We start from the raw sequence: 12,871 nt of genomic DNA on the forward strand, positions 1-12,871 counted from the left end.
TGTCCTTTCTTTTTCTGCTTTTTTCAAAATTAATTCTTATTGGAGTATAGTTGGTTTACAATGTTGTGTTAGTTTCTGCTGTACCACAAAGTGAATCAGTTATACGTATACGTATATCCCCTCTTTTTTTAGATTTCCTTCCCATTTAGGTCACCAAAGAGCATTGATAGAGTTCCCTGTGCCATACAGTAGGTTCTCATTAGTTACCTATTTTATACATAGTACTGTATATATGTCAATCCCAATCTCCCCATTCATCCCACCCCCTCAGTACCCATAAGTTTGTTGTCTACATCTGTGTCTCTATTTCTGCTTTGCAAATAAGTTTATCTGTACCATTTTTCTGGATTCCACATATAAGCGATATTATACGATATTTATTTTTCTCTTTCTGACTTACTTCACTCTATATGACAGTCTCTAGGTCTATCCACGTCTCTGCAAATGGCACTATTTTCTTCATATTTATGGCTGAGTAACATTCCATTGCATATATGTACCACATCCTCTTTATCTATTCCTCTGTTGACGGACATCTAGGTTGCTTCCATGTCTTGGCTATTGTAAATACTACTGCAATGAACATTGGGGTGCATGTATCTTTTTGAATTATGGATTTCTCCAGGTATAAGCCTAGGAGTGGGATTGCTGGATCATATGGTAGTTCTACTTTTAGTTTTTTGAGGAACCTCCATACTGTTCTCCATAGTGGTTGTATCAATTTACATTCCCACCAGTAGGAGGGTTCCTTTTTCTCCAAACCCTCTCTAGCATTTATTGTTTGTAGATTTTTTGATGATGGCCATTCTGACTGGTGTGAGGTGATATCTCATTGTAGTTTTCATTTGCATTTCTCCAATAATTAGTGATGTTGAGCATCTTTTTCATGTGTTTATTGTCCATCTGTATGTCTTCTTTGGAGAAATGTCTATTTAGAAGTTCCCCCCAATTTTTGGTTGGCTTCTTTGTTTCTTTTTTAAAATACCTAGGAATAAACCTACCTAAGGAGGCAAACACCTGTACTCAGAAAACTATAAGATACTGATGAAAGAAATCAAAGACAACACAGATGGAGAGATATACCATGTTCCTGGATTGGAAGAATCAATATTGTGGAAATGACTATATTCCCAAAGCAATCTACAGATTCAATGCAATCCGTATCAAATTACCAATGGCATTTTTCACAGAATTAGAACAAAAATTTTTACAGTTTGTATGGAAACACAAAAGACCCTGAATAGCCAAAGCAATCGTGAGAAAGAAAAATGGAGCTGGAGGAATCATGTTCTCTGACTTCTGACTATACTACAAAGCTACAGTAATCAGGACAGTATGGGACTGGCACAAAAAGATCAATGGAACAGGATAGAAAGCCCAGAGATAAACCCACACACCTATGGTCACCTAATCTACGACAAAGGAGGCAAGAATATACAATGGAGAAAAGACAGTCTCTTCAACAAGTGGTGCTGGGAAAACTGGACAACTACATGTAAAAGAATGAAATTACAACACTCCCTAACACCATACACAAAAATAAACTCAAAATGGATCAAAGACCTAAATGTAAGGCTGGGCACTATAAAACTCTTAGAGGAAAATAGAGGCAGAACACTCTTTGACATACATCGCAGCAAGATCTTTTTTGATCCACCACCCAGGGTAATGAAAATTAAAACAAAAATAAACAAATGGGATCTAATTAAACTTAAAAGCTTTTGCATGGCAAAGGAAACCATAAACAAAACAAAAAGACAACCCTCAGAATGGGAGAAAATGTTTGCAAACAAAGCTACCGACAAGGGATTAATCTCCAAAATATACAAACAGCTCATGCAGCTCTTTTTCTGCTTTTAACTCCTCTACTTCCATTGACAGGTTGTAGGAGTTAAGGTCTTACATATGTCTAGACATAACTATCCAGTAGTCAATGACAACAAATTTTTCTTCATCCAAGATTAAGAAAACCCTGAAGTCTCAAGACAATGAATGGGAAGCTGACACAAAGCTTGAGAGAAACCGCAATAGGCAGATGGAATAATTGGGGATATTTCTTCAGTGAATCTCACCTCAACCATGCCACAAAGTGCCAGGAATCTGATAGCAAAGCCCAGTGTTCGATATTCTTGGCCTGTCTGAAGACAAGTTTTTCTTTTTCTGAAGAAAAACCACAGGCATGGTTGAAGGCTCTCTTTCTTCATATTTGTAATAGCATATCTTTAAATTTTCATCTTACAGGGATTTAGTGAGGATGATTTACTAACAATCCCTGGTATATCTTATCTCAAGAAGCACATCACATAAATGTTCCAGTAGTGTGATTATTTTTCCTTATATGGCTCATACAACTGTACAGGAGGCACTGAGAAAAATTCACTAAGGATCTAAGACTGTCAAACAAAATCAATAGCTAAAGTGATTGATGTATTAGTGGAAACAGGGATTTACATAGGAATATCAATATTGACTGGGTAAATGTCCCTTTCTATCTGGGTAAGTATCTAGAATTTTTTTTAAATGACAGGAATGCATCATCCAAACAAAATTTTTGTCTTGTTTCCATGGGTCTATGGTGTCGTCGAATGATACCCAGACATGAAGTAGGTACTGTCAATATTTGCTGAGTGAAAGCATGACACTCTCATTCAAAAATGCAGCCAATCGGGCTTCCCTGGTGGTGCAGTGGTTGAGAGTCCGCCTGCCGATGCAGGGGACACGGGTTCGTGCCCTGGTCCGGGAGGATCCCACATGCCGCGGAGCGGCTGGGCCCGTGAGCCATGGCCGCTGAGCCTGCGCATCCGGAGCCTGTGCTCCGCAGCGGGAGAGGCCACAGCAGTGAGAGGCCCGCGTACCGCACAAAAAAAAAAAGGGAAAAGCAGCCAGTCAACACACTTATTTAGAATGTGGGAGAAGACACAGATTACCTCCATTGGAAATCAGCTTTCTCCTTTCTCCTGACCTGTCACCATTCGCTCCATTCCCACCACCCACTATCAAGATTTAAAGTTCAGAAAATTTTCATTTTATAACACTAGAGCATGGTTTTGACTTTAGTCTTCTTTAGTACATGGAGGAAAGAGCATTGGGATAAAAAAGCAAGTGAGAGTCCCCAGGCACAGTATCTATAACTGACAGAACTAGATCCTCTTGTGTAATGGCCATTTGTCCATTACAAGAAGCAGGAAAAGCTCATAATTTTCAACTTGGTTCATTCATCTAGGGTCACACTGCACTGAGAGCACTATGCAGGTTACTGTGCTTTTTTCATTGAAGATGGTTTTCAAATGTTCCTAATTTTAGTTGCATAGTTAATTTTATTCATACTTTGCTCTTAGAGATTATATTCTTTGTATACACTGCATAATAAGCCAGCTCTTCCTTGACCAAGTTTGATATGAGTTTGCTCTCTAGCAGGGATTTGATCTCATAAAATTATGTAGTAATCACTTTTATTATTAAGCTACCATTCTCTCACATTTTTTAAAAAGTAGATGTTACCCTGTGTAAAGTATTAAGTCTGAGGTAAAAGCATAACTGCATAATCAATCATTTAGAAGTTTAAATAGTTTATCTTCACAGTGCCTTTTTTTCTAAAGTTATGGGAGTTGAGGAACACTCAGGTAACTATTTTTCTGTTGTTGTTTTTTTTTTTCACAATTAAAACTAGAGTCCAAACACTGAGGAGCATACTGGGTATGAAGGACATTCAGAAAAGAAAATTGGATGCTAAATATTAGGGTAAACTCTCCTAAAGACATAATAGCATTTTAGTAACCTTAGCATGGAAATAATGAATTACTGGCAAGTTTTGTCAATCTCAATTTCTTTTTCCGTCTGCCTTAAGAACTTTTCATAACTAATATTTATCTCTTCATGTCCCCTAAGACCTCAGGATATATCACTTTGGCAGTGATAAGCAAGGGATATTAGAACACATAATTAATTTGTTGTTTTAAAAGACTGGAGCATAGCACAATGATACTAAACAAATGCTGTGGTAATGCATTAAAATCGACTGTTTTTACCTTGTGTCATTAACAAACATGGTCATTCAAAATGTCAGAATATTAGAGCTTCCTTTTTATGATTTTTAAAGTACAAGATTAGAAATATAAAATGTGTATTCAGCTGCTATTGTTAATTCCTTAATTCAAAAATTGAATAAGCATGTTTACCTAATTTATAAGTATTATTTTACCATTTATGGGCCTCCTGTTTTTTGAGCTAGAAATAAAACGACCCCAGGGACTGAACAGAGAAGTGGAATTTTTAAAACAACAGAAAGATGAAAAAAGGTAGCACAACTAGTAGTAGTACTCTAGTAGCCAATGACCTTAGAATATTCTGTCAATACACTTCTTGGGATTTAATGGCTAGTGTAAGTTTAGTGTCTGTATCAATACTTAATAATAATAATAATAGTAGTAGTAGTAACTTGCCAACCCTCAAGGAGTGGAAGAAAAATCCTAGTTTATCTGGCTCACTACCAAAATGATACCACTCTTGATAATAATGAATTATTTGTCTACCTGGGGTCCTAACAGAATTAAGGATAGGATAAATTCTCAATTCTAGAGCTCATCTGGAAGTTCATGGCTTTGACAATCTGCTGAATTTTTTCTTTCTCTTAACAAAATTTCTCTTCACACAAAGATTTGATTTAGCTCCACTCCTAAGGACACAAATAAACACCCTAATCCAGAGGTTCTCAAAACTTCTTCAATTCATGATACCCTTAGCGCCTCAGTAGTTTTTTACAGCACCCCACTGGCCAAAAGAAATAACTACCAGTGTCAATTCTTAAGAATTTAGTTCAAACGATTTAATAAGGTTTTGCCTCCACAACTGAGCGCTCGTTGAGTCCTGCACAACTTCTCACTCCGGAATGAGCCTGGATGTTCTGCCTCCCTCACTTCCTGGTCCACGCTGATTTTTGTGCATTGCTTGCTTCTTATCACAGCAATTGTCAATAACCCAGTTTTGCAAAGATATGATGTCATGGAAAGAAAAGGAATGATCTAAAGTTGAAACTGGGAACTATTTCAAGCTGTTAGTTCTCCAGGTGACTGACAGATGTTTCTGCGTTTCCCTTGAAAATTTAAAATACCTCTGGAACCCGTGTGAGTTCCCTGTGGTGGTCCAGGGTACCTCAGCACATGTCCTGGCCCTAGTTTCATTACTCTTAAACCACTGAGTGAGGGGTGAGGACACTCCCTCAGTTGGGAAAACTCAGGAATTGAGGAAGGAATTATTTGACCACAGCACCTTTCTGTGTTTACATGATGGTAGAGGACTTTCAAATGGCAGATCAAGGTTAGAAAAGAGACAGATGCTCATTGGTGCTAATAAGATCTAAAAATATAGTTAGGTGGGGTTAACAGACTTTTCATGTAGATCCAGTGAGGACTAGAACCTTTGTAGTGCAACATTTCTTTTTCTTTTTATTTTTATTTATTTTTATTTTTTTTATTTTTGGGGGGTAGGCGGGCCTCTCACTGTTGTGGCCTCTCCCGTTGTGGAGCACAGGCTCCAGACACGCAGGCTCAGCGGCCATGGCTCACGAGCCCAGCCGCTCCGCGGCATGTGGGATCCTCCCGGACCAGGGCACGAACCCGTGTCCCCTGCATCGGCAGGCAGACTCTCAACCACTGCGCCACCAGGGAAGCCCTCTTTTTATTTTTATTTTCAGAGATACCTTAGTAAGACTAATGAAGAATAATGTAACCTGTAATAGAATTGATGAATAGGTATATAAGCGATCATTCTTCCTTTTTCAAACTCAGGACTAGAGGCAATACCACCTTCTACCCCATAGTCATAGGAAGAGGCCAGGAACAGCTACAACTGAAAACTCACAAAGACTCAAGAGGTGGTGAGGTACTTCGTAAGTGCTAAAGAAAGGGTAGAAATTTGAGTTGGGGATGGGGATAGTGTTTCCTGGCTGAAAGAATGCCCACATGGGGCACCCCAAAGCCTTGATAAATGAGGTCCTATACTTCTGTATGGTGATGGGGACTAATTAGCTAGACTGCCAAGTGTGCCCCAGCTTTTTATGGTACATTGAGTCCGCTCACTTCTCCTTCATTGCCCCTCCCACGCCCTCCCCGGTATGTGTCAGTATGTAGATATGAGTAAAGAGCAACTTGGATCATCTTTGGATTCTCTGTGTTAGTGTTTATTCAGCAGAAGATGGGGACTAGAGGTCCATTATCCAGATGAATTGAAACGTGTTTTTAACTGATGTGGTTTGACAGGCAGTTTGTATTCAATAAACTCATAGTTTTATGATTAAATTCTATTTGTTTTGTTACTGATAATTCTCCTGTTAATTTTTCCAGGGACTCGTATCTATGTATTTGTAAATACAAATAACATATCATTGAATGAAGTGCAGCAACAGAAGTAACTGTTATCCAGAAGTTAAAATAGTTTTAAATGCATTCTGAAGAATTTAAGAGGGAAAAAAAAAACTGCACATATTTAATGTAATTATCCATCTAATCTGTAATTTTCTTCATGTTTCTTCATGACAGCACTTGGGCAACCTTCTGTTATCTAGTTGTTTCTACTCTTATAAAATACTTTTTGACTCTTAATGATAGTTTTTCTTTTTAATAATAATTCTTTTTTATAAATTTACTTATTTATTTTTGGCTGTGTTGGGTCTTCGTTTCTGTGCGAGGGCTTTCTCTAGTTGTGGCAGGTGGGGACCACTCTTCATCGCGGTGCGTGGGCCTCTCACTATCGCGGCCTCTCTTGCTGCAGAGCACAGGATCCAGACGTGCAGGCTCAGTGGTTGTGGCTCACGGGCCCAGTTGCTCCGTGGCATGTGGGATCTTCCCAGACCAGGGCTCGAACCCGTGTCCCCTGCATTGGCAGGCAGATTCTCAACCACTGCACCACCAGGGAAGCCCTTAATGATAGTTTAAGTTTACTTTTCATGTATTTATTTCTTTACTGTACTCATGCTAATCATTAAAATATTTTCCTATTTCTTATTATTCTTAAGAATTAAGTTGCTACTCGGGATTACATTTAACAAACTATGTGACAGCCTTCTGAGCAGAGGCTGCCAGGAACTTCTCTTCTGCCTTGTATAAGCTAATTTTTTTAGATGCTGAGTTTAGCCTAGTTCTATAGACTTGAGTCAGTTGCATAGTTTGCAAGAGTCAGTTGCATATTTTCTTTATTACTTTTCTGACCAATTTGAGCTTGTATCTTCTTTTATTCTTAAACTATAAATGGAAACTAAATTTTCATAGCGCCAAGTCATTCATTTGATCAATTGGATTTGGTGAACAGGTACTCCTGTTTCTCAGCAGTTTTGCCACAATAGTTCACAGCACTTTATGGCATTTGCAAATAATGTTCTCGTAGAAATGATAGAAATGTGTGTTGTGTTTTTCAAGAAGTTTAAGCTCTCAGGACCTTGGGTCTGTAAAACAGCATAATAATGTCCCTCTGCAGAGGACTGTGGAAAGTATCAAATGAGATTACAGATGTGAAACACTTAGAAGAATGAAGAGTGATGTACACATGCAACGTATGCTGTGATTATTATTACTACCATTATTAGTCTTATTTTCTTCTTATGCCTCAGCTATTTAATCAGTATCTATTTATAGAAGATAAGATAATGCCATCCTGTCTTATAGGAGGTAATTATCTTCCTTCTCTCTTTACCAACAAATTAAACAATTATATTTCAACTTAAAGAGCAGTTAATGGTTTTCCAAAACACTTCATTCAAATAGATGATAACAGACTTTCATTGCTACTGTTTGTATTTGAAATTTCTAAGGGATTTTCTCAATAGGAAAGCTTAACTAGAACAGTTAAGTATAAAATCATCAAAAGTGATTAAAATATATAATAATGTCATTCTCTATAAAGTGCCGTTGAATTAAAGACACTGAACAATCTTCCCAGCATTATCATGAACTAGGTAAGAAAATGGAGGTTTACATATGGCCACATGTGAAGTCAAATGAAGAGAAAGGATAACACTTTATCTGTAGATGGAATGTATAGTAACAGATTGAAGACTGAAATGGTAGTTATTTATTCTATTCACCTTGCTTCTCATAGAAACGTCTCCCTAGTAGAAAGTATGCTTTTCAGGAGTCAGTTAGTGTCAAAGGAAAACGTTGTAGCTGCAATATAAATACCCAGGGGGAATGAGAAAGCTGAACATGTCAAGACATTATTTTTCAACAAAATATAGAGTTGCATCACGGTCTAATTAGATTTGTCACTCTTATGTGAGTCCAATCAGATAAAGGAACTCTTGAATAGGTACAGGGAAAAATGAGGTCATCCTCGTAAGTTTACTTTGGAAAGAAAAGCACTATTTAGCTGTTAAATATTGTAGCCTTTTCATAAAATGCACGGATACACACTGGTATCCAAAAATCAATTTGCTATAATTTTAGAAAATATCAATAGAATACATAACTATGTAAAACAGAGTCTACTAAGTCACTGTGAGTTTGTCCCTGGCCTCTATCAAAAGCCCAGTTATTTCACCTTTGATGAAGTTGGAGGAGATGACTTTCAACCTGGTCACTCATCTATTCAACATTATATATAATTATCTATAGGGCTTTTCAGCATTTTTCTTTTCTACTCACCCCTATTCTGTTCTCTTTTTATAATTGCAGTGTGGGTCTTTTAAGCTTTTTCCCCGTTCTCAAGCTGCCCCATCACTTTTTCCTTTAGTCATCGATGGCTATACTTTCTTTTTCTTTTTTTTGCTTTAATTGAAGTGTAGTTGATTTACAATGCTGTGCCAATGTCTTCTGTACACCAAAGTGACTCAGTTATCCACATATATACGTTCTTTTTTTATATACTTTCTACTTGCATGAAAAAGTAGAGATCATAAGCCATCAATTCTCTAAACATTTCAGCCATCCATCTCCAAATTTATATCTCCCCCTTTCACTTTTTTTCATTGTTCTAAAGAATGCAGTACTTGTCTCTACTACTTTTTCAAGGTTAGTCCCTTTACTTAGGCTCATGATCATATTTTTATCAGCAGCTACAACTCCATACTTAACCTCTATGTCCCTCAGCTTAAGTGTTCTGAATTCAAAAAAATTTCCCTTGAACCTAATTCTCCCTCAAGCAGCTTTAGTTTTTCTTTTCCTCTTTAACTTACTAATCTTTTAAAGAGATGGCTGCACTTGCTGCTATCTCCACTTTCAATTCACTCCTTCACTAATTCTTCTATTACCCCACTAAGATGCTTCTCCCACTGGTCCTCCCAAATCTAGTCATTACAGAAGGGAATTGGTTCTTCTAATTTCCCCTCACCCTCCGCTCTCTGTCCTTGTCCTTTAATTGTTGCCTTGTTTCTCCTAGAGTTCTGGCCTCAAAGTGTAAAAGCCAAATTCATTATGTCATTATGTTGGCCACTCTATCCTGTGTTCCCATGTCAACATCACCATTCATTTACTTGTTCGGGGTCAAAACGTCAAGATTCTCTCTGATTCTCCTTGCCCACTGGCTGTCTCCTAACATGCACACGTGTGCACACACACACACACACACACACATACCATTCTGTAAGCCTATTGCTTCTTGCATCTGGACTAACCTCATCCGACCCCCACTCCCTTGACCTGGGCCTCCATCATATTTAGCCTGCTTTGCTTCTATGAATTTCAACAAGATCTATTTCCCTGTAATCATTTCATTCTATACAATCATTCAACAATAGAGTAATCAGAAGCAATAAAAACAAGAATGCGATCACGTGATCCCAGCTAAAAACCTGTGGCTCTGAGGTCCCATACACTGTATTCCAACCTTCTGTTTCTTCTGCCACATTTCCCTACTCACACCAAGCAGTCATTCCTTAATTGAGCCATGATTTCCCTCGCCCCACATTATCTAAATGTTGCCCCCTTCACCTGACTATCCCTGGCTGGCAAACTCTCCTTCTCTTCTCCTTTTCTCTCATAAATGCCTCAAGGATGGTGCTCACCAGATTTTATTCCAAAGGTCTAAAGTGTCAGCCCTTTTGCCCTGCCTCTCCCCCTACCCCCATGCAGATGGGGAGCTTTAAACACACCATAGCTTTTCAGTAAGTATTTTTATTACGTATGAATGAATAAACAAATGTCTTAATTTTCAAACCTAAGAAAATGGGATAAAAATAACATAGAAATAAAGCCAATGGGAAAAAGAAGTTGTTTTGTAGTGAAGGAGAGTGGACGCCATCAATACAATGAATTAATGCTGAATATGTACTAATTAGTGAGTGTGAAGGAACAGTTGAACAGGAAAGTCTCAATTTCCAGAAGGCAATTAGGGGCTATAGATCTGGAGCTCAACTGAGGTTGCAGGGCCAGAGATACTGAGCAGTAAGTCATCTGATGAAGGCTGATAGTCGGACACATATACAAACGAGTTTTCTAAAGCAGAGCCCAGAGGGCCAGGGGCTACACTTTGGGGAAATATGTTAAGGGGTGATAAGAGAAGCTGGTGGAGAAGAGGTCTGTGAGCAGTAGGGAAGAGAGCACACGACAGTGATGGCAGCTAGGAGATGAAATGCACCTTGTATTTCCTTTAATAACTGGCACCATGCCTTCTGCTTTATGGGTGACCAATCAACATTACTTGAATTAATGGATTTTCAGAGGTCAGTATGATTCGAAGATAGATTTCAGAATATTAAGGCAACAACAACATATAAGGAAATATAGAGAATAGATGTAGATCTTGGGGTGGGGTTGGAAGGATGGGCAGAGATATGATTATGGAGAAGTTTTATTGCCAAAAACAACAGATAAAAAAAGAGAGCAGATTGGATAGTTTTTGAAAGATGGTGGAGACCTGTGCATAGAGGCAGGTGATGAGATGCTTTTACCTGTAGACCACAAGGACAGAAATTAGGACTTACATACTGTCTTTTTCACTAATTATTTGATCTAAAACCTGTCATTTCATAAGATTATTAGTTATCTGAGACAAGAACTCTGTCTTAGAGTTTTCTTCTATCTCCTGTTCTCAAAGACAGTTACACAATGTGAATTTCATAATTCAGAATTTGAACCAAAGTGATTGTACTTTAGTTGCCCATTCCTAGGGAGAAGAGAGTGTTGTCATTTTACAACCATTAATAAATGGCAACCAAGAGCCATAGGTTGGGAAGTGAGTAAAGCACAATTTCATTTCTAGAATCCCATAGAGACCTATTAAGATACCTTGAGGATCTGTTAGAATACCAAGGATAACACTAGACCCTTGGGAACCCCATACAGTTCCTATAAGATGTACTGCAACCTGTGCTGAGTTTTTGAGATGGTGTCATAAGAAGATGGTGATGTTATCAGACAAATGCCTAGATGCAGAGGAGGAAAGTAGACACTAACTCTACACAGAGGCAGAGTGACCACCAATGACAGTGCAGGTATTGAGTGAGAGTTAGATCCTATTTAGAAGCCTCCAGAAACTAGGAAAGTAATGAACACTACAGTAAGCACAAGACAATGAGCTAATGATGGTATATGATCTGCAAATCTGCTTATCAGTTTTAATTAATTTCCAAGCTGTGGCATGTCTAAAATGATATTCAAGTCTGTCTAATGTTTTCTGTACTTGCCTCCCATGATTAATATTCCAAAAATGGTTTAATTTAGGCAAACCTTCACAAAGATTTCAAATGAACTGGCAAACCAGGGCTAACATCTGCACAGTACATCAATGGAGATATATTCAAAGGGCTGTACATGCTAATATCACAGGGACTTGCAAACTGAGTTTAAAGCCTGTCAAAATATTCAAAAATATTCACATGGTTGGGTAGCTAAACTCAGGTCCTACATGAATATAAGCTAAAGTTTTAAGTGAAAATGTCTCCATTGCAAATTTAATTCTCTCTTTTCCCAGACAATGTATTCTCTGGGAAAAATAAGTTTCTTCTCAAGAGTGACAGATTCAATCTACCATTTATCTTCAACTTGTATAATTTTAGCCACCATCCTTTTTAAATTAGAGAATGATGCAGTTGAACAAATATCATTGGTTTTATCAACTCTAGAGGGAAATGTACTTGAGTTTTCTCTAAGCACGCCCTCTTCTCTTTGCTCCCCCGCACACTTACATGTCACTGGCAATGGAGGAGTTCCGGGACATGGACTTTGGTGAGAGGTCATAATCGCTGTCAGATCGATACAGAAAGGACTCCCGGCGTTGACTGTGGACAAAGTTTGCTTGGAGAATTAGCCCAGATCCCGGGCTGGTCATGGGATCCAAGGGACTCCGTCCAGAAGATGTGCCATTGTCCACATCAAAGCTGTCAATTAAGGAGAAAGAATGACATTGCTGTGAATTGTATGTTAATAGTTTAGTACAGGGAGACTTCAGTTTAGGAACTGACAATAGGAAAACTTACAGCTGACTCCTGCTGTCAAAAAAAATGGTAATACCAAAACACACAAAAGAAAAAAAACACACTGACTTCGTATACTTGTCTTCCTACACCTTGGAGTACCTCTGTTAACTGACCAAATACAAAATATATGGGTCTTTCTGAACTCAATTTCAGTTTAAAAGGAGCCATTCTGCAAAGACTAGCTCTCCTAAGTACAGAATTCCTTTTACATAGCAATTCACTAAATATTTGGTTTCAGTTCAACAAGTGCCCATTACATGCCTAATATCCTTGATTCCCCAAACCTGGGCTTCTCCACTCCCACCTACACCTACCCAATCACTAATTTCTATTGTGGCCACTTCCCTCCATCCCCACTGCCAATATACTAAGTTCAGGATTCCGTCAACTGTCACCTACATTATTATAAGTGCCTTTAAATTAGTCTCTTGAATCCATTTTCCACCTTGTACGATTCTCCTTAAAATC

At 38.2% G+C, this 12,871-nt stretch overlaps 1 protein-coding gene across 3 annotated transcripts in view; it reads right to left on the reverse strand.

Annotated features, from left to right (window-relative positions):
* Window positions 1-12,871, reverse strand: part of LOC308616889 (3',5'-cyclic-AMP phosphodiesterase 4D) — a 575,090-nt gene that overhangs the window by 215,543 nt on the left and 346,676 nt on the right. For all 3 annotated transcript variants that reach the window (XM_081233383.1, XM_081233381.1, XM_081233382.1), the window contains exon 2: window positions 12,113-12,304. In XM_081233383.1, coding sequence (XP_081089509.1) covers window positions 12,113-12,304 — 192 coding nt within the window. The remainder of the gene's footprint in view (window positions 1-12,112; window positions 12,305-12,871) is intronic.

This window comes from Mesoplodon bidens (genome assembly GCF_964165515.1).
Source record: "Mesoplodon bidens genome assembly, chromosome: 4".
Taxonomy (NCBI): domain Eukaryota; kingdom Metazoa; phylum Chordata; class Mammalia; order Artiodactyla; family Ziphiidae; genus Mesoplodon; species Mesoplodon bidens.